General features: G+C 47.6%; 8 protein-coding genes and 1 non-coding gene across 9 annotated transcripts; 6 read left to right on the forward strand and 3 right to left on the reverse strand.

The window, feature by feature from the left end:
• Positions 1 to 38: 38 nt before the first annotated feature.
• Positions 39 to 1829, forward strand: DBP9 (ATP-dependent DNA/RNA helicase; the record flags this gene model as incomplete). The annotated part of the gene is made up of 1 exon (XM_002555649.1): positions 39 to 1829. One exon carries the CDS (start codon positions 39 to 41, stop codon positions 1827 to 1829), a length of 1791 nt encoding a protein of 596 aa, XP_002555695.1.
• A 112-nt stretch (positions 1830 to 1941) lies between these two features.
• Positions 1942 to 2335, reverse strand: SMD2 (mRNA splicing protein SMD2; the record flags this gene model as incomplete). Its single annotated transcript, XM_002555650.1, has 2 exons — positions 1942 to 2263; positions 2331 to 2335. The coding sequence occupies 2 exons, from the start codon at positions 2333 to 2335 to the stop codon at positions 1942 to 1944; spliced, it is 327 nt and encodes a 108-aa protein (XP_002555696.1).
• Positions 2336 to 2513: 178 nt separating this feature from the next.
• Positions 2514 to 4808, reverse strand: MCM5 (MCM DNA helicase complex subunit MCM5; the record flags this gene model as incomplete). The annotated part of the gene is made up of 1 exon (XM_002555651.1): positions 2514 to 4808. The coding sequence occupies one exon, from the start codon at positions 4806 to 4808 to the stop codon at positions 2514 to 2516; it is 2295 nt and encodes a 764-aa protein (XP_002555697.1).
• A 1625-nt stretch (positions 4809 to 6433) lies between these two features.
• On the forward strand, positions 6434 to 6730 carry KLTH0G15290g (KLTH0G15290p; the record flags this gene model as incomplete). Its single annotated transcript, XM_002555652.1, has 1 exon — positions 6434 to 6730. One exon carries the CDS (start codon positions 6434 to 6436, stop codon positions 6728 to 6730), a length of 297 nt encoding a protein of 98 aa, XP_002555698.1.
• Positions 6731 to 8195: 1465 nt separating this feature from the next.
• PIG1 (protein phosphatase regulator PIG1) lies at positions 8196 to 10478 on the forward strand (the record flags this gene model as incomplete). Its single annotated transcript, XM_002555653.1, has 1 exon — positions 8196 to 10478. The coding sequence occupies one exon, from the start codon at positions 8196 to 8198 to the stop codon at positions 10476 to 10478; it is 2283 nt and encodes a 760-aa protein (XP_002555699.1).
• Positions 10479 to 11025: 547 nt separating this feature from the next.
• KLTH0G15334g (KLTH0G15334p) lies at positions 11026 to 12774 on the forward strand (the record flags this gene model as incomplete). The annotated part of the gene is made up of 1 exon (XM_002555654.1): positions 11026 to 12774. One exon carries the CDS (start codon positions 11026 to 11028, stop codon positions 12772 to 12774), a length of 1749 nt encoding a protein of 582 aa, XP_002555700.1.
• An 812-nt stretch (positions 12775 to 13586) lies between these two features.
• KLTH0G15356r lies at positions 13587 to 13660 on the forward strand. The gene has a single exon. It is a non-coding gene; the product is annotated as a tRNA-Val (tRNA).
• Positions 13661 to 13871: 211 nt separating this feature from the next.
• On the forward strand, positions 13872 to 17318 carry YCS4 (condensin subunit YCS4; the record flags this gene model as incomplete). The annotated part of the gene is made up of 1 exon (XM_002555655.1): positions 13872 to 17318. One exon carries the CDS (start codon positions 13872 to 13874, stop codon positions 17316 to 17318), a length of 3447 nt encoding a protein of 1148 aa, XP_002555701.1.
• Positions 17319 to 17380: 62 nt separating this feature from the next.
• HEM15 (ferrochelatase HEM15) lies at positions 17381 to 18517 on the reverse strand (the record flags this gene model as incomplete). Its single annotated transcript, XM_002555656.1, has 1 exon — positions 17381 to 18517. One exon carries the CDS (start codon positions 18515 to 18517, stop codon positions 17381 to 17383), a length of 1137 nt encoding a protein of 378 aa, XP_002555702.1.
• Positions 18518 to 18894: the final 377 nt, after the last annotated feature.

Here is an 18894-nt window from a genome sequence, read left to right on the forward strand (position 1 = left end):
GATAAGGCTCTCGACACAGTCGACCAATTATAGCCAAAATGAGTGCAAATACAGGATCTAACGCATACATAGATGACTCTGTGACCTTTGAGTCTTTCCAACTAGATCCAAGGCTCCTTCAATCGATAAAGTACAATGGCTATGACAGGCCGACCTTGATTCAATCCAGTGCCATCCCGTTGGCTTTGGAACAAAGAAGAGACGTCATTGCCAAGGCAGCTACAGGGTCAGGAAAGACGCTTGCTTACCTTATTCCTGTGATTCAAACAATTTTGAACTATAAGCAATCGGAGCAGAACAATTCCCAAACGCAGGAGCCAAAAACTTTAGGGATCATCTTAGTGCCTACCCGCGAACTTGCTCAACAAGTTCAGTCTGTTTTGTCCAAGCTTGTTCTTTATTGTTCTAAGGACGTGCATTCTCTGAATCTGTCATCTCAACTATCGGAAAGTGTATTGACGTCGTTGCTCCTAGACAGGCCAGAGGTGCTAATTTCCACTCCTTCTAAGCTGCTTAATGTGCTTGAAACAAAAAGCAGTGCTCTTTCTTTGGAGGATCTCAAATTTTTGGTGATAGATGAAGTTGATCTGGTCCTAACGTTTGGGTACCAGGAAGATCTAAACCAAATTTCAAGTTACTTACCGCTCAAAAAGAACCTCCAAACCTTCTTGATGAGCGCAACCTTGAATGAGGATATTCAGGATTTGAAAATGCGCTTTTGCCGCTCTCCTGCCATTTTAAAACTAAATGAAGAAGAGATCAACAAGGACCAGAGTAAGCTCTTACAGTATTACGTCAAGGTCAGTGAGTTTGACAAGTTCTTGCTATGCTACGTCATTTTTAAGCTGGGCCTTCTCAAAGGGAAAACGTTGATTTTTGTGAACAACATTGATAGAGGCTACAGACTTAAACTGGTGCTTGAGCAATTTGGCATCAAATCGTGCATTTTGAACAGCGAGTTGCCCGCAAATTCGCGGCAGCACATTGTTGAAGAGTTCAACAAAAATGTATATCAGCTTTTGATTGCCACTGACGATACAGAATACATCAAGGAGGAAGAAGATGGGCAAAACCTAAGCGACGACGAAGGTGCGGGTGAAAATACAGCAGACGCCAATAGCTCTGCTTCAACAAGCAAGAAGGAAAAGAACAAAGGTATTAATCTCAAAAAGGATAAAGATTACGGCGTTTCTCGCGGTGTGGATTTCCAGAACGTTGCATGTGTTCTAAATTTTGATTTGCCTACAACTGCTAAATCATATGTTCATAGAATTGGAAGAACGGCTCGTGCGGGAAAATCGGGCGTTGCCATTTCTTTCGTTGTGCCCTTGAAGGAGTTTGCAAAACACAAGCCATCAATGTGTCCAACTGCTAAGCGGGATGAGAAAATACTCAGCAGAATAATAAAACAACAGAGCAAGCTAGGATTTGAAATATTACCCTACTCCTTTGATATAAAGCAGGTGGAAGGTTTCCGTTACAGAATGGAGGATGGATTCCGTGCTGTTACTCAAGTCGCTGTTCGTGAAGCTCGTGTGAAAGAGTTGAAGCAGGAATTATTGACAAGCAGCAAGTTAAAGAGACATTTTGAAGAAAACCCACAAGATTTGCAGAGTTTGAGACACGACAAAGAGCTCCACCCTGCCAGAGTTCAGCAGCACCTCAAAAGAGTCCCTGACTATTTGCTGCCAGAGGCCGCGAGGCAGGATAAGAAAAAAATTGGGTTTGTGCCTTTCCACAGCGCTAAGAATCTCAAGAGAAAAAACAAAGTTTACAAGAAAAATAATAAGAGAAGTGGGAAGCTAGATCCTCTGAAAAATTTCAAATAGCTTTAAATATTAATATATTGCATTTTTAAGCCTTAGACGTGGTACAAAAAGCCCCCAAGTGTTCGTGGATGTAGTTTTTGTTATTATAGTACATTTTCTGGTATTTATGGCTTTACACTGGGGCCCTAAGAACAATTATGATAGAGTCCCCGCGAAGAAAAAGCTTGCTGATGAATCTTTCTCTATTTACTGTTTTCTTGTTTTGCTTTTCTGTCCAAAGCTCCTTGACGTTTTCAAGCACCATGTTGCAATGTCTGTCGAAGGCCTTTACACGCGCGATGATTTTGTGATTGTTTCTTAGAGATATTATTACCGGTACTTTGGAAACCATTGCATCGTTAATCAAGGACATTGGACCATGCTTGAACTCAAATTCTTCCAACTGCTGAAGCTCGTCTTGTGTTAATTCCGAGCGCGGGCGATCTATAAGGTCTCTAGAGTGAACTGAGTTAGTACTTGATTCTTGAGGAACATATTGAGGTTGTTTTCGATTCCACATACGACATTATAACAAGCGGCTTGATAGTGCTGCCGTCTGTCTTTATGTTTGCCCCATCTTCAATTACTACTACTCGCTCCTAATTTCAAAATTTAAAAACTAAATTACCGCCGTTAACGTAAAACATGATTCAAGCAGACGGCCTTTTTGACCATCAGCATCTATCTACACGCTGACTTCAGCACCTAAGCACCGCTTCTGTAAATATTTTGACCTTGGTAGCGCAGTTGTATTGTACCATGGCGCTCCAAAATGTAGAGCGCCCTGTCTAACGCAGGTGCCGCATAGTTCTTTTGTTCACAAAACTCTCTCCGCAGAGTTTGATAGCTCGTGGACCAGCCGACGGGCAGACGTCTCTTCAGCTCTTCCTCTATACGCCTGACATCTTGCACAAGGTCTGGATTCTGACCTAAGCCACCAATTGGGTCTTGAGATGCAGCGTCCATAGTCGAAGCCTGAAACAGGCGAATAGCTTCATCAACGTGCCTTTCATGGGCGACTGGACTTAACTCCAACTTCGCAAGTGACTCTGTGATACGAATAATGGCCTCAAGCTGACGTACTGTGATTGGGATTGAAGATCTTTGTTCACTCTGTAGCTCATTGATGAGCAGCTTCTTCCTTATGCCAACAAAATGAGATGATAGCTTTTCGGCAGCCTGTGGGGATAGCCGAGGGGCACTTTTCATTCGGCAGTATGTAATATAGCGCTTCATTTTTTCAATTGGGATCTCAGCCCCGGCAGCCTCCTGCTCCTCGTCGTTGATTGCCGTCCTACCTGTGTGAATATTCATGACGTGATTAGCAATGGATATGTCTCGTTCCTCGTTGTGGTGATCTTTAACAATGAAAATCATATCAAAACGAGACAGAATTGTGGATTGGAAGTCAATGTTTTCGCCTGGAGATTTGAGATCGTCATAACGACCATAAATTGGGTTTGCAGCAGCCAATACACTCGTCCTGGAGTTCAAGACAGTAGTTATACCTGCCTTGGCGATAGAAATTGTCTGTTGTTCCATAGCTTCATGAATGGCGACTCGATCTTCATCTCTCATCTTATCAAATTCATCGATACAAACGACGCCACCATCAGCCAGCACCATGGCACCTCCTTCAAGATAGAACTCCCGAGTGGCTGGATCACGTTGAACAGATGCGGTCAAACCAGCCGCAGAGGAGCCTTTACCTGAGGTATAGACTGCGATGGGGCTGACCTTTTCAACAAACTTCAACAGTTGCGATTTAGCGGTACCTGGATCACCAAGCAACAGAACGTTTATATCACCTCTTAAGCGCATCCCATCCGGAAGCAACTTTTTGGAGCCGCCCATGAGCAGGCACACTATAGCCTTCTTGATGTCCTCATTTCCGTAAATACTCGGGGCAATAGACTTGGTGAAAACCTCGTAAAGGTCAGGGCGCCGGCTGAGTGTCAGAAATTCCTCTTCTTCCTCATCCGTAAAGAGCACGGTGTTGTTCATGGGATTCCCGTCCAGCGCAGCTTGTATGCCCAAAATTTTGATATATGGATTTCTGATTGCGACTGCTCTTCCTCCACTAGCAGCTGTGCCTGCACCCCGACTTTTGGCTTGGTAGATAGAATAGATGCCAATAATTGTTGCTCGCGTGCCGGGCACGATTCTGTTGGTAAGGTACCTGTCGCAGGACATCAGGATATTACGAGGCATTTCACCGACAGGAACAAGCTCTGGGATTTCTTGAAGCTTGAGGAACTGTTGGTCAACAAACCGCGAGGATTCATGAACAATCATGTATGGATCCTGGCCACAAGGATTGCCTCCAGTCTCGCGCGAATGGTCCGCTAAACAGTTCCGGGGGAGACTGACGTGGTTGCCGCCCAGCGAACCGAAACTATTCAAATGCATGGACGTAACATGACGACAGTTCCTGCACATTAATGTTAAGAAAGTAGCTCTGGATGACAGTACAGACGCGGAGACGACAATTCCGCTAACGCGCACAATTTTGGAGACGTTCTCTGAGCCCAGCAAACGCAGCGACGTTTCAGAGGAGTCTGAGATCAGTATGACCTGGCAAATGGGGATTTCGAATGACAATGACCCTGGGGAAGCCGCGTCCGCATCTTCACTGGTCCCGCCGGCGCCCTCGAGCTGGTTGTTGGGATCCATGTTTGGATCACGTGATAAAAGAGCGATACGACGCGCGACCTGTGTGACGGCCTGCTCGAACAGCGGAAGCACATCAGTGGGCTCGTCGCACAGTTTCTTGTATATGTCTTCGTTGTAGCCGATCAGGTGTGCTGTGTCGACCGTAACTGAGTAGTTCTTCACCAGTAGGTTGCTTCGAAGCTGCTCTCTGTACACAAAGTGTGCGTCCAGACGAAACTCCAGTATGAAGTTGTGAAACGACTTGATGATCTCAGAGTTGTCATTTTCTCCGACTTCCTCGCCCGCCAAGACTGGCGCAGCGTACACCTCGGTTCTGTCGTAGGACATTGTGACGCAGCTCGGGCCTGATGTTTATGTTACATCGACGATGATGCGCGCGAAGACCACGATAAAAAGATACATTGTATATCGTGATGTACGTTTGTCACGTGTGTGCTGTCCTGGCTCATTGAGAGAGGGCAGAAACGACAATGCGCGAGACCTTCCCGGCTCGTCGTGAGGGCGAGTGCCGTTCGCCATCGGCACTTTAGAGATCTCCTAGCCGATCTGCCCGTTGCGGTCCCCCTATTCCACCTCTTCAACTAATCAGGCGCGTTATGCGGCCGAGATCAAGCGTCGAACCTGCCGACGTAACAGCTGACAGTGCGCTATCGCCGCGCCGGGCGCGGTTGGTCGATTGCCGCCGCAACGCACTTGCTTCCCCATTTCTTAACTTCGAGGGCACTGCATGTGTGCTTTCTTAGGATTGAGGAATGTGAAGCTGTCTCACAGGGCTTTAATTTGGCGGACTAGCCGCCGAACCGCAAATAACCGTGTGCAGTGATTGATCTGGAACTTCCCTTTCCGTATTCTTATCCCGGGAACCGGCGGCCGAGCTTCCAGTTAATCCCGTGCTATGCGAAAGCCTTCCCTAACGGAATTGCGTATATCATTTCGCTCCAACCGAGATCCATCATAGCCCCGCCATATTCTTCTGCGCAGAGCGGATCAAACGATGCAAATGCCGCCGTCCCGCTGCAGCGCGTAGCAGTGCGCCAGAACAAGCACATCGGCTTTGATGGCAACGGCTTTACCCGACTTTGTTCTAAAAAATAATTCTAAAGCCTCGGCACTTCAGGGATCCGCTGGAGGCTCAAAGGGCCGTGGTGATCTGAGCACCCCATGCCCTTGTCTGAAAAGCGCAAATAGCATTCCGATCGCTGCAACGCACCTGCTGTGCGTAAAACAGCAGTGTGCACTATAGCTCTGGAACGATCCCCGGTGTGTGGCTTCTGGCGGGGCCGCGTAAGGTTATTCTGTTGGCCAACCCTTCATGCTTTTCTCGTGCGGATTGCGATTTTTCCAATGGCGTTGTGACGAAAAATGATCTGCGCTGCCGGCCCCTGAATGCAGGAAAAAAATCAGTTGACCATCTTGCGTAGATATTGATGGCGACGTGCAGGCGTAACAACACCGCGCGCCCGGGTCAGCCCGGCAGATCGTTACGAAGGCGCAGTGTTGCCAATGAGACCCTTCCTGGGTGTGACCGCGGCGTTTGGCACTAATGTGGTGGTTTCGACGCCTTGGGAATTCCTATCTCGCGATGGATTACTTAAGCGGTGCAGGACGTCGCATGGCCTTGCATATAATAAACGAAAATCCACAATTTTGGCGCCCATACTGTAGCGGGCAACTCCTGCATGAAGCGCGCCTAGTGCGCTCGACGCGCGGTGTTCTTGGCCATCAGCGCATACAGCAGCGCCGGGACACTACCCTCGGCACGCCCCGTGTTAGAGCAAACGACTGTGCAGGTGGGAAGGGCACGACATCGACATAGCACCTCGGTCCTGAGCGGAACCTCGAGGATCAGGGTCTGATCAAGGTATAAAAAGGGAGCTGCTTGGGGCTGTAGTGGCCAAAAACTCACTGCTTCTAATCATCATCCTCCATCCCTGATCTCCATTCACACAACTATGAAATCCACCCTCTTCATCGCCTCTACCCTTCTCTCCCTGGCCGCCGCCACCTTCCCAACCAACATTACTCTAGTGGACTTTATCAAAGAATACACGCTTGATCAAATTGCTTTGCCTGTGGAAGATGGTGCTGACCTGTGGATCCTCTCCAAAGATGGCGACAGACAGAACGTGTCAACCGACTCGCTGCTATACACCACCTGGAGCGAAAGCGACTGGCCTCTGTTCGAGTACGGATGCCACCTCGAGACCGAGACAGGCGGCTCCTTCGCCTACAGTATTGGGCTTATGTAATTAAGGACTGGTTCCTGATTTATAGATTATAACTCAAACACTAAAGTATTTCATCTCGCGCAGCGTGCTGCGCCGCCGTGTGAGCAACGCTCCTGCATTCTCGCGTGCCTACAGTGCCTTCCAGGCTTTGTGTCACGTGATTAAGCTCCGCCTGCGGCCGAGGGTCCTCTTCTAGGTCACGTGCATGTGGCCCGCGGGATCTTGTATTGTCGTCGCCGCCGAACGGGAGGCGGGCCCTGACGTCATCGAGGGACAAAGTGACAGACCCGGCAGGCCTCACGGAAATCGTCCAGTCTCACCGAGCCTCAACAGCCTCACGTGCCGCCCCAACTAGTCTCGCACTCCGCAAGCTTCCGTCCCGCTAATACGCCTCCCGACCCCGGCGCCGGGGTCGCGTTCCGGGCGGCTCCGTTCCTCGCGCACGTGATGCCACCCTGCGCAAGCCAGCGGCACCGTCCATCCGTAGCTCCACGAAAAGGGCCCAACGTTGTAGCATGCCACACAAACCACACCATTTCTGGGGCCCATCGCTCCAGGCACTGTTTTCTGCAGGTTTTTCTGGGCTCCTGCCGCCAATTCAACACTTTTGGGCCTCCAACACTCTGCAGGCCGCCCCGCATCATGCGCCGAGACCACTGCCTACGTACGATGTGGGTGCGCGGGGTGAAAAACCGTAAAAAAAATGTTCGGCGGCTTGGAGACACCCCAGCACAGAAACCGCCGCACACCTGAAACGTGTTTCAACTTGAAGCTCTCGTAAAGTGTTCTTTACATGGGTGTTATACCAGATCAGCCCCGCGATGGTGCTTCAAGGCGCTTCGGAATAATACATCGCTTTACACGCAGCTGTGTCCTCTAAACTGGGCTTAAGCCAACCGAACCGAGCCCAGTGTGGATTGACTATATCGACACACGTGGCGACGCTGATAAGCTTACTCGGGGACGGAAGAACAAGGTTTCTAGAACGCGCACCACAGCAGTCGAGCGCACGACCACTTGCCGCGCATTGTTGTAACGGGCTGCTTAAAGTTCAGGTTTGGCGGCTTCGCGGCTCGTACTTTCCTATGCTCCGCGTCACCGGGTTATTTTTTTTGTGCACACATTTGCTCCCCATTGCGTATCTGTGGCGCAGGCCTATCTGGGGATCGGGCGGTCATAGAAGGTCAAATAACGAAGAAAAAAAAAAAAGGGAGGGGTTAATCGCGCAGGGCAACTAGATATAAAAGGCGGAGAAAAGTGGCACTTCCAGCTAGGCTCGGCTCGGAGACGGATGCACGTTTCGTAGCGATCGCGCGGCATACACGCACACACACATTCATACTCACTCCCGAAAGCTCACACAGAGAAGGTCAAGTTCGGGAATTTGTCCTCATCCGGCTTTTGGCATTATCTCAGACTCTGATCTGGCTTGATACGCTAAACCGAGAATCTGTTGCTGTCCCCTTGCTCGCCTGCGCTTTTCGCTATGGACGCCGAGTCCGCGCTCGTAGATACCTTGAGGCACGTGGCGACCCCCGCGCGGGGCAAGACGCGCGGTGATGGCGCGGTCGAAAAGATCAACATATACGATCTGGTCACGTGGACGCGGCGGCGCGAGCCGTCGCCCGAGGCTGCCGAGTCCCCAGCGCCGGCAGCGCCCGCGAGCCCCGCGGGCCCCGCTCGCTTCTGCGCGCCGCCCGCCAGCGCGGCCCCAACCAGTGTCGCAAGTTCTTCCTCCGCGCACAGCGCCTCCACTGCCACAGCGGGCGAGAGCCCGGCGCTTCCGCCGCCGGCTGCGCCTGTGCCCTCCACGCTCGCGTCTGCACTAGCGCCGCTGGCGTCGGTTGCGGCCTTGGTGACGCCCGCGTCACCTGCCCCTGCGGCTTCCTTGGCAACTCTGCGGCCCTCGCTCAAGGCGAGGCCTTCGCACGGCCACACGTTCTCCGGGGCCTCGGGCTCCAGCGGCTCCTTGAAAAACGTGCGGTTCGCACACCAGCTCACCACCGTTAAGCGCTTTGACACGCGCTCCGAGCCCATGTCAATCTCGACCGAAAACTCGCCTCGGCCCTCACCACGACTTGCGCCCTTCAAGACATTCAGCCTGGGCGCGGGTGACGACGAAGAAGACTGTGAAGAAAGCGGAAGTGACGATGACCAGTTCTGGTTTGGCACTGCGCTATCCCGCACCAAGCTCCCTCTCGACGACATTCAGAAAGGCCCCAAAGTTGGTACCGCTGCGCTCAATCTGTTCGATTCGGCGCTTTACAGCGAGAGTGACTGTGACAGCATCAGCGATTGCGAGATCGATCTGTCGTACTCAGAGCCTAGTGGTGTTCCCGCGTTGAAGCGGACAGCAGCGCTTCCCGCAGCGATCGGGAAGGGAACCACAACCAGTGAAAGTCAAGCTGCCGTTTCATCTTTGTCATTCGGCAGAGGAGGCGCGCCTGCGCCTTCGCAACCCCGCTTCGCGGTCACCAGATGGCACCTCGCGTCCTCTGATATAGAACCACTGGTAACACGCAGGGCCATCGATCTTCAGTCCCACATTCTTGCACATTTGCAAGGCCACAACATCAAATTAAATCGCATTTCTGCCTGCTTGGATACCAAGAAGATACAGGGCCTCATTTACGTCACTAATTTGAATTTCGAAAAGGCCTTGGAGATCAAGTTTACCTTCAATAATTGGAAAGACATTCACTACGTCTCGGCTTACCATCACCGTAGTGTCACCGACGCTATAGACGAATTCAAATTCACCATTCACCTATCTGGTCTGTCTTTTTTCATGCAGTCCAAAAAGCTGTTGTTTTGCGACCCTAACATGTACGAAACCTGCTGCCCTCTGTCCATGGAGCTGTGCTGCAGGTACGACGTGAACGGGGAGACCTACTACGACAACAACAGCTATAACAACTATCATGTCAACTTGCAAGCTTTTACGAAACCTATCGTGCGGAGGGACTCTTGCAGCGTTCCCAACTTGCCAAGCCTTGAGTCCGAACTGCTTCCTCGTCAAACCTCAAGCTCCTGTACGTTGACCTCGGAAAACGCCCAGAAAGAATCACGCGCTCCGCAGACTAAGTCTTTTGGCAACGACTTTTTAGTGACAACCACCATGTCCCACAAAAAGCCCAAGCCCTCGAAGACCACCTCTGGACGTCAGTTTTCCGATGACACAGACTACTTCAACACCTCGCCCCTCAAACACCTTTTCCATAACGACACAACGCTAGTGAAGCCTTCAAGGATAAACGAGGTCACTTTCGATGCTACACCAACCTCACCAATGCATTTTCTTTTTGGTGAGGACTTGTCTGACAAGCACTACACGCACAGCTCGCCGCCGACCACCTTACTCAGGTCTCCAGATCGCAAGGACGCAGCTCAAGCCTCTGGCACTCCTATGGGTTACTCGCGCTTGGATGCTACCCCCGATTCGACCTCGTCCTCTGTAGATACTAGCTCTTCATCATCGATCGCTAGTCAAAAGCCTCGCTCATTGCAAGAGTTTGCGCCCTCGGGGATGGAAAAAAACTTATATTTGGCAGCTACTGAACCACAACACGAGCAAAAGCCGATCCCAGATTCCTCGTCCTCATCTGTGGATTACGACACTTTGAGGAAAACATATTGTTTCTATAACAGCAAGGAGTGCTCTGATGCACCTATCGATCCCAAGCCTTCGTTTTGGACTCGTCATGCCTCTTCCCCTCGCAACTCACCGCCAGTAGGGTCTCCGAAAGTTGAAGATAGGTGGATGCTCTGATTGTATTGATGTCTTCTTTTCACTACTGGGCTTTGAACAGTCCCTAGACTTTGAATGGCGACAATGTTTGTCTTAATACTATCAGAATCCTCTTAACTCGTTAGTATGAGGGTCATTTTGGATTTACTGGCCGTTGGTTCACAACGAAGATAATAGTTTTGGTCAAAGTTGGCGCTGTTGGATCGCAACGCAAGGATAATTTTTTGTTTCATGTTCCTCCTTGATTTTCTTTCAAGTACCTTACTTAATATTGAATTCCTTAGAGCTGGCTCTTAAGGTTTAGGAGTATTTGTTCAGGCCTAGTTTCTCCATCGCTTATAATATATGTATAATAGGGCTTTAAAAGTTAAGCCACAATGATATACATTTCCCCGCAATATAGCTCTGTTTTAAAAAGCCTTGGCATGGACAGCTGCCATTATCTTGTTCACGTGCTCGACTGTGTGCGTCTGGCATTTAGCGGCAATCTTCTCTTCCCTTTGTCGTCATAATTATATTTCATGACACATACTCGATACTGAATTGAACAACCGACCCATCTTCAAGAATGAATAGCAGAAGCAAGTGCGGGCCTCGTTTTGCGACTATGGAAATGGAGGCTGATTTTTCAAGCCAGTTCATTCTTGAAGGGAGTGGTCACCCAAATTCCAACTCTCTCCCTAATGCGCTTTTGCGTAAGGACCTCTCCTTGAAGCAGTGGGAAGATACTAACGAAACTGAGATGGATTTCGACTTATATAGCATTGACCGGGACAATGACCTGAGGCCAGAAACGTACGTGTCAGATGTCTATGAGGTCAGGAATACGAACCCCATCGTCGAAGAGTTTGTGACAGAACAGATGAGAGTCAAGGGTAGACCTTCAAGTCTGCTGAGGTTCGGATGTAACCAAACAAAGCTTTTTGACATGCACGCTTCTATAGGAAACTCTCATATCAGGAAACCTTCGGGAGCGATCAAACCTGAGTCGATCCTGATCGTGAAAGACCAAGAACCGCGATATCTTGAAGAAGATTCACATTCAGACTGGGACCAAGATATACCTATAGATAACCCTGTTGTCTTGGAAGGGTTTTTGCGATGCTGGGAAGCGTGCGGTATTCCCGACTTTGAGTTTGATGCGGAAGATATGATCATGACAGTACAGAAATTGAGTTACGGCATTCTCCAAGCACTTGCCAACCAGGGAACCGTAAACAGGCTGGTAAAGGCACAACAGTTCAGCGAGATCACTGAAGACTTCGAAGAGTGTTGGATTGATCTCCTAGAGGCGTTAGAATTGGAAGATACAGTCAAGTGTATGGAAGCAGACTTAGCCCACCAAACTTCAATCACCGCAGAGAAGGAGAAGCGCATCCAAAGTTTGGAGAACCAAGTCAGAGGATTAGAAAGACAGCTTGAAACCCAAGTGGAGCTAAAACAAGAGAACAAAGATTTGAGGGCAGCTGTAGAGCATAATACCAAGATGTTCCAGGAGCTAAATGAAAAGTACAGAGACGTTTCTTTGAAACTAAACGTAGTGCAAATGAACAATGACGAAGTATCTATTAAACACGATGTGCTGATGAATGAAAATGCAGAGCTCAGACATGAGATCAGAACTTGTAGGGGAACAGTGAAAGATCGCGAGAGCCAGATTAAGCAGCTAGAAAGAACAATGTCGAATGACAGCCGCGAAGCAAAAAAGGAATTGGAGACTAGCAAGACCCAGTGTAACCAAATGGCCTTTGAATACAAAAACGCGGAAATGAATTGGAAACATAGACAGTCTATGCTCTTAAGTGATCTAGAAGAAAAGTCTGCATTGGCAGAAGCTTTTAATCAAGAGCTGGAAAGAGCAAAGAATGAAATAGAAGGCTTCAAAAACCAAAACATTGTGTCCGAAGCTAGTTTAAATGCTGCAAAAGAATACATTGAAGAGTTGGAGCTTCAAAATAAGGAGCTTAACCAGAGAATTTCGAAACTTTGCTTGCAAGTTGAGGGCTTGGTAGAGTTCAAAAACAAGGCTAAAGCCAAGGTAGCGTTGTTAAAAGATGCAAAGAGGGAATCTAAACAACAAAACAAGAAAAATGCACGACTTATTGCTGCATTAGAATCAAGGGTCGAAGAGCTTGCCACACTTTCTGAGGTCAAAGAGAATGACAACAAACAGCTTTTTCAAGAGCTACAACAATACAAAAAATCACTGCATGGGGCGAAAGTCCAAACTCCATCTGTGCTTTCACCCCTTAAACACAAGAACGCGCATAATCGCAGATCATTACAACTCTCAGATAGGAGAATTGGTGCCTTTTGAGGGCATTTAAACTTTGTGTACCTGATGCCCAGGTATCGACCGAAATTGTGACAATCCACAATTGTCATTTTTCAAAATCTATTAGAAGTCTATAAACATTAAATCAATTAGGTGGATATAAGGTGAAGATATGCAAACCGAATAGTGTATAACAATTTATCTCAAAGGACAGAATCGCGGTACAATTACTGTGCCTTTTCTTAAAGATACCTCGAAAATTTCGGTAAGAAGCTCATCACTTAACATCCTGTACCAAACGCTCTAGAACGCTCTCGATTATTGCTCCTTACGGGAATCCTTTTGATCGATTGAAAGAGGTAAAAAAAATGCGCCAAGGCGAGTTTGTATTCAATTGCATTGTAAATCAGTCTAGCTTTGAAATTCCATTCATCTCACCCAACTTCAAAGCGAGACCTTTATAAAACTGCTCGCGCTTTTAATTCAAGCAGTATTACAGAACGCCCAAACAACACAGACGCATTCTACTGGAATTTCAAGTTTTCAGACGTTTTCGTTCCTTGCTAGCCATCAAATACAGAAGAACGCGATTTTGGGGCTGCTGTGCAGATACTGAGTTATTACATAAGAATTAAGCCAATGACACAGTAGAAGTTAAGGCACCTTACCTTTATTTACTCCCCCCTTCTTTTTAGCTAATAATCAACTAAATAAGGAATATGCTTTGTGTGATATACCTTCATTCCTGCCGCTGCTTTTAGTAGTAGCGTCAGATAGGAATGGTTAGATAATCACACCCGATGATCTGTCTAAAAGGACTTAGCTTATCCCACCATGAAGTCTGTCAACAAGTTGGTTTCGTGGTCTAGTCGGTTATGGCATCTGCTTAACACGCAGAACGTCCCCAGTTCGATCCTGGGCGAAATCAATTTTTTAGTTTTTTTTGGCAGTTTGACAGTTAAAAAATTCGGCTCATCTTAGATCAAAATATTGTATTTACAAAATTCAGGTCATTATTCAGTCTGCGATCAAAATAAAGACCCATACTCCATTAACCACAAAGCAGTGGATAGCTAGGCTTTTCGTCGCTAACTCGGTATCCGCCATTTACTGCCGAAAGCGCAAATTTTGACCGAAGCATGCCAGATTTTAGCCTGTCTGAGCAACTCACAAAGTTTCAAACGAGCGACAAATATGGGTACCCAGCGGTTGAGAACCCTTCCAGTGAGTTGAACACTGTCACAGATGCTCTTGCAGTTTCACCCGAGCTGATTGACGATAACGAAGAAACATTAGAGAGCTTGATGGATCTTGCTCACGGTTTCTCTCAGCTCCAGCCACAATTCCAGACACAGCTTACTTATCTAGTGAGCTCTTCTTTTGGAAACTTAGCACAAGCAATAGACGGCAGTTTTTCTGGTGGCTCAACTAACGCAGAGTTAATGGCCATGGTGCCGCAATGGAAGCGCCAACTGGAAGAGTACGGATATATCACTCATGTTTTACTGCACTTCCTTCAGAATGATATTGCAGCAGCAGCTTCTCAAAACACCATGGCTAAAGCTGGCGCTAGAACTAATACAGCTTCTAGCGCGAGTTCAACTTCGTTTAAGAGAACCAGCAACCAAATAGAGATCATCTTGAGCTGCGTCCTAAAAGTGTTCAATCTCAATATTTCAAGGATGTTTCCTACAACCCCAGAGAGAGATCTATTCATAGGCCTTTTCACGAGGCCGCTTTACGTGTTAATAGAAACAGAACAAGTTCTGAAGATGCCCGCTATAAAACTCTTTATCATCAAAATTATTGGGACAGCTGTTAAAAATCATGGACAAAGTTCAAGCACACAAAATGCGATACTGACATCTCTAACATACTTTGTTCATCTCAATAATTTCAGCGCGGAGCTTTTACAGGCTATCAATGATGACTTCGATTTCCCGCAGCTTACAGAAGACATCTTGAGAGATATCAGCAACAAAGAATTTAATTCAAAGGATGTTAAAGGCCCGAAGTCGATTGCAACTTTTCTTGTCAAGCTATCTGAACTAATACCACGCATCGTTTTGCGACAGATGACACTTATTGTTAAGCTGCTCAACAACAGTTCCTTTACATTGCGATGTGCAGTTGTAGAGGCTTGTGGCAACATAGTTATAGAGATCTCTTCCAAACGGGAAGACCTTGAACTATGCAAGCAGTCTGTGGATGTGCTACTGGAGCTACTGGAAGAAAGGTTTGCGGATTCTAATCCTTATGTGAGAACCAAAGCTATTCAAGCCTGTTTGAAAATATGCGACCTTCCCATTAAATTCAAGAAGCACAGGTCAAACCTTGTGAGTTTAGCAGTGCGCTCTCTTCAGGACCGGTCATCTTTGGTACGAAGGAATTCTGTAAAATTACTGACTAGGCTTTTGTTGACCCACCAATTTGATGCCCTGCATGGTACGCAACTTGACCTCTCTGAATGGGAGACCCGCCTGAAAGAAGCTGAAGAGCTCCTTGCCAGAACTGTAGAAGAATCTCAAAGTGATAGCGGTAACGCTCTCGATAATATAATTGAAAAAAGTGTCCGGGAGGGTGATGAAGACTCCTCCGAAGAAAGCGATGAAGATCAAGTTTCAAGGCTAGAGCGAGAGGCTGAGGACGTGCCGACAACAAACTCAAACGCAATTTTCAAGATGAAATTAACTATTCAGTACTACAAGGACGCGGTCTCATTCATCAAAAGTATCCACGAGGGTATTGAAAGGTCTTGTCAGTTGCTTTTCTCAAGAAACAGAAACGAAGTTCTTGAAGTTATGGATTTCTTCGTCTTGACTGACGCTTTCAACGTAAAATTGAGCAAGTTAGGTGTGCGAAAAATGCTTCATCTTGTTTGGATGAAAGGTTCTAACGACGAAGGAACCAGTATAGTCGCGCACTTGATTTCGTGCTATAATCAACTGTTCCTCACACCACCCGAAGGATTCAACTTCCGCGAAAAAGCTGCGTATATTGCCAAGAATTTGATACGCCTCACCGAAAATACTTCAGCGGCTGACCTCGCTTCCCTGGAAAGGCTTTTAGGTCTGATTTACGAGGCAAATTTTATAGATCAAGACGCAATCAATGTCCTATGGGCAATATACAGCAGTTGCTCTGGAGAGAAGGATGCGTTTGACGAGAAACAGGTCCACGGTTCTATTATCGTGTTAGGAATGCTCTCGCTGGCTGACCATCAGATAGCTCTAAAAGGTCTAGATGCCCTTTTGAAAGTTGGTCTTGGTGAACCTGGTAAAAAGGATTTGATACTTTTGAAGTACACTTGTGTTGCGATTCAACGAATGGTTCCAAGAAGCGAAAAATCAGTTCCAGCAGGGATTCCAAGAGAATCTGAAGCAGTGTTAAAATTACATGCCAGGATTACAGAGTTCGTGGATACCTCGGACTACTATCCAGCATGCGAAGAAGCAATAAAAGCTATTTTTGCCATATCTTCATCACCAGATTTGGTGGGCACAGAAATTATACGGGAAAAAACTATGATGACATTTGGCCGCAAAGAAGACGAGAGCCATGCCAATAATGTTGCCTCAAGAACTGGTTCTTTGTCGCAACTTTTATTTATTGTGGGACAGGTCGCGATAAATGCCATTGTGTACTTAGAGAAATGCGAAACTGAATTTAAAAGACGGAAAATTGATGCGGAGGCTCACAAACACAGAGGTGCATCTGACCAACCTGGCACAGAAGCTGCCGAGGAACACCAACAAGAGTTGGAGATGATCGGGGGGACAAACGAAGATGACTTCTCCGATGCCATAGCATTCATAAAGGAAAATGAGTTACTTTTCGGAGAAAAGTCACTATTAGCCAAGTTTGGACCCCTTGTTGAGGAAATAGTTTCAAATAACACGAAGTTCGCTGACAAAATGCTTCAGCGAACCGCAGTTTTGTGCCTCGAGAAATTCATGTGTGTCTCGTCAAAATACTGCGAAAACAATCTTCCCTTGCTTATTACTATTATGGAGAAATCACCAGATCCCATCATCCGTTCGAATGCCATCTTGGGTCTTGGCGATATGGCTGTGTGTTTTAACAATTTGGTGGACGAGAACACTGACTTCTTGTATCGCCGCTTGCATGATGGCGACTTGATGGTGCAAAAAACATGCCTGATGACAGTGACATTCTTGATTCTTGCCGGCCAAGTCAAAGTCAAAGGGCAACTAGGCCAAATGGCCAAATGTCTCGAGAACCCTGATCAGGGGATCAGCGACATGTGCAAACTATTTTTCACCGAACTGGCTACAAAGGACAATGCTATTTACAATGGGTTTATTGATATTTTCAGTAGTCTTTCTAATGACGAGGACTTGGGACGGACATCGTTCAAACGAATTTTGAAGTTCCTGCTCTCTTTCATTGAAAAGGAGAGGCACCAGAAGCAGCTTAGTGAGAAGCTGCTGGTGCGTCTACAAAAGTCGGAGACCCAAAAGCAATGGGACGATGTGGCGTTTGTTCTCAATAGTTTGCCGTTCAAGAGCGAGAAAGCAAATGCTATGCTCACAGAGGGGTTTAAAATGGTAACAGCCAGGAATTAGTAAGTAAGTAGAATATAAATTCGGCCTTCAAGGAGTTATTTGATAGTCTGCGGCTCCTTTATTCATTTTTTGGAGTGGTCACCAAACACCTGGGAAGGGTGCTCAAACGTATCACTAGACCTTCCCAGCCGGAAGTCAAGGGGTAGCTGTTTGGAATATAGTTCTCCGCTTTCTAAATGCTCTTTCACAAGGTCTGCGCAGCCCTCGATAAAGGTTTCACTGCCGTTGAGCGAGTCACAACGCTTTAGCTTGTCCTTGTATTCAGACTCACCGATGACTTCAAGATCAATTTCAAAAAGAGTCTCGATGTGATCGGACGTGAATGCAATTGGGATGTAGATCAACCCCTTCTCAGAGGGTGCCAACCATTCAGTGACGTCTGCGGTTTGAGCTCCTAGCCAAGGCTTAGGCCCAACCTGCGATTGCCACACCAGTCTGTATGGGTTGCAGAATTTCAATTGCTCCATGACGCGGTAAACGGTTGCGCCGACTTCGGCTGGATAAGCATCACCGGTGTTGATGACGTCCATTGGGAGGGAGTGAGCGGAAAACAGTAGGACCACATCCTTTCTGATGTCCTCGGGGTATTCTTGTAGCTTGGCAGTGATGTTGTCGGCGAACGCCTTAACGAGGCCCTTGTTCGTAGGCCAGCGGTCGATAACCGACCAGTTGATAGTTCTTTCGGGGTCGAGTTTCTTGATTTGTCTCCAGAGTTCGTTGATGGAGGATCCTGTAGTGGAGTAGGAGAACTGAGGGTACTGCGAGAAAGCAATGGCTTTGCGCACTCCGTCTTTCAGCATTCTCTCGTAGGTCTCGGAAGTCAGGGGCCTGGCATAGCGGAAAGCGACGTAAGGCTTGTGAGGCGCGGTTTCGGGGCAAGTTTCGTCCAGGATTTCGCATACACGCTTAGCCTGGTACTCAGACCACTTGCGAATGGGGGAGCCTCCCCCAATCTCCTTGTATTGCTTCTCGATTTTGGGGGTGCGGAACTTGGAAATGAACTTGGCAATCATGGGCTGGTACTTGCGGCTAATGGGAATTAGGTCGTTGTCGGAAAACAGCTGGTACAGGAAGTCGCGAGTCTCGGGGACCGTGGACGGTCCGCCCATGTTCATAAACACTATACCGGTAGGGGACTTCTGGAAGAGCCCTCCCACCGTGGAGAAGGCTCGCATCGCTGGAAGCTGGGCTCTAAACATCACAGAACGAGCTACGTGCGTTTATTTTAAACAATTTCCTGGACCAAACGAAGTAATAATTCAATTTTACTATACCTTTAATAAAGACAGCTGATACTTCAATATACAAAAACTCCTTTAAAGGCATGGAAACGATGCTACGGCAGCGTTCTGTGCGTTTTGCGCTCACCCAGTCTCGAACCGACGCTCTAGGGCTTTCGACTGCAGTAGAAACAACGCAATTTGAACGAGCGAGGGTGCCAATGGCGACGACATTGCGAACGGCACTAAACGACACCCGGAAGTAGAGGCAAAGACGGAAAACGAGCAGTCTTCCGCGTTCCTTGCAGATGACGCCAGAAGCGTATACGGTTTTGGTACGCGACAGACGCAGCTTG

Source organism: Lachancea thermotolerans, assembly GCF_000142805.1.
Source record: "Lachancea thermotolerans CBS 6340 chromosome G complete sequence".
In the NCBI taxonomy this organism is placed as follows: domain Eukaryota; kingdom Fungi; phylum Ascomycota; class Saccharomycetes; order Saccharomycetales; family Saccharomycetaceae; genus Lachancea; species Lachancea thermotolerans.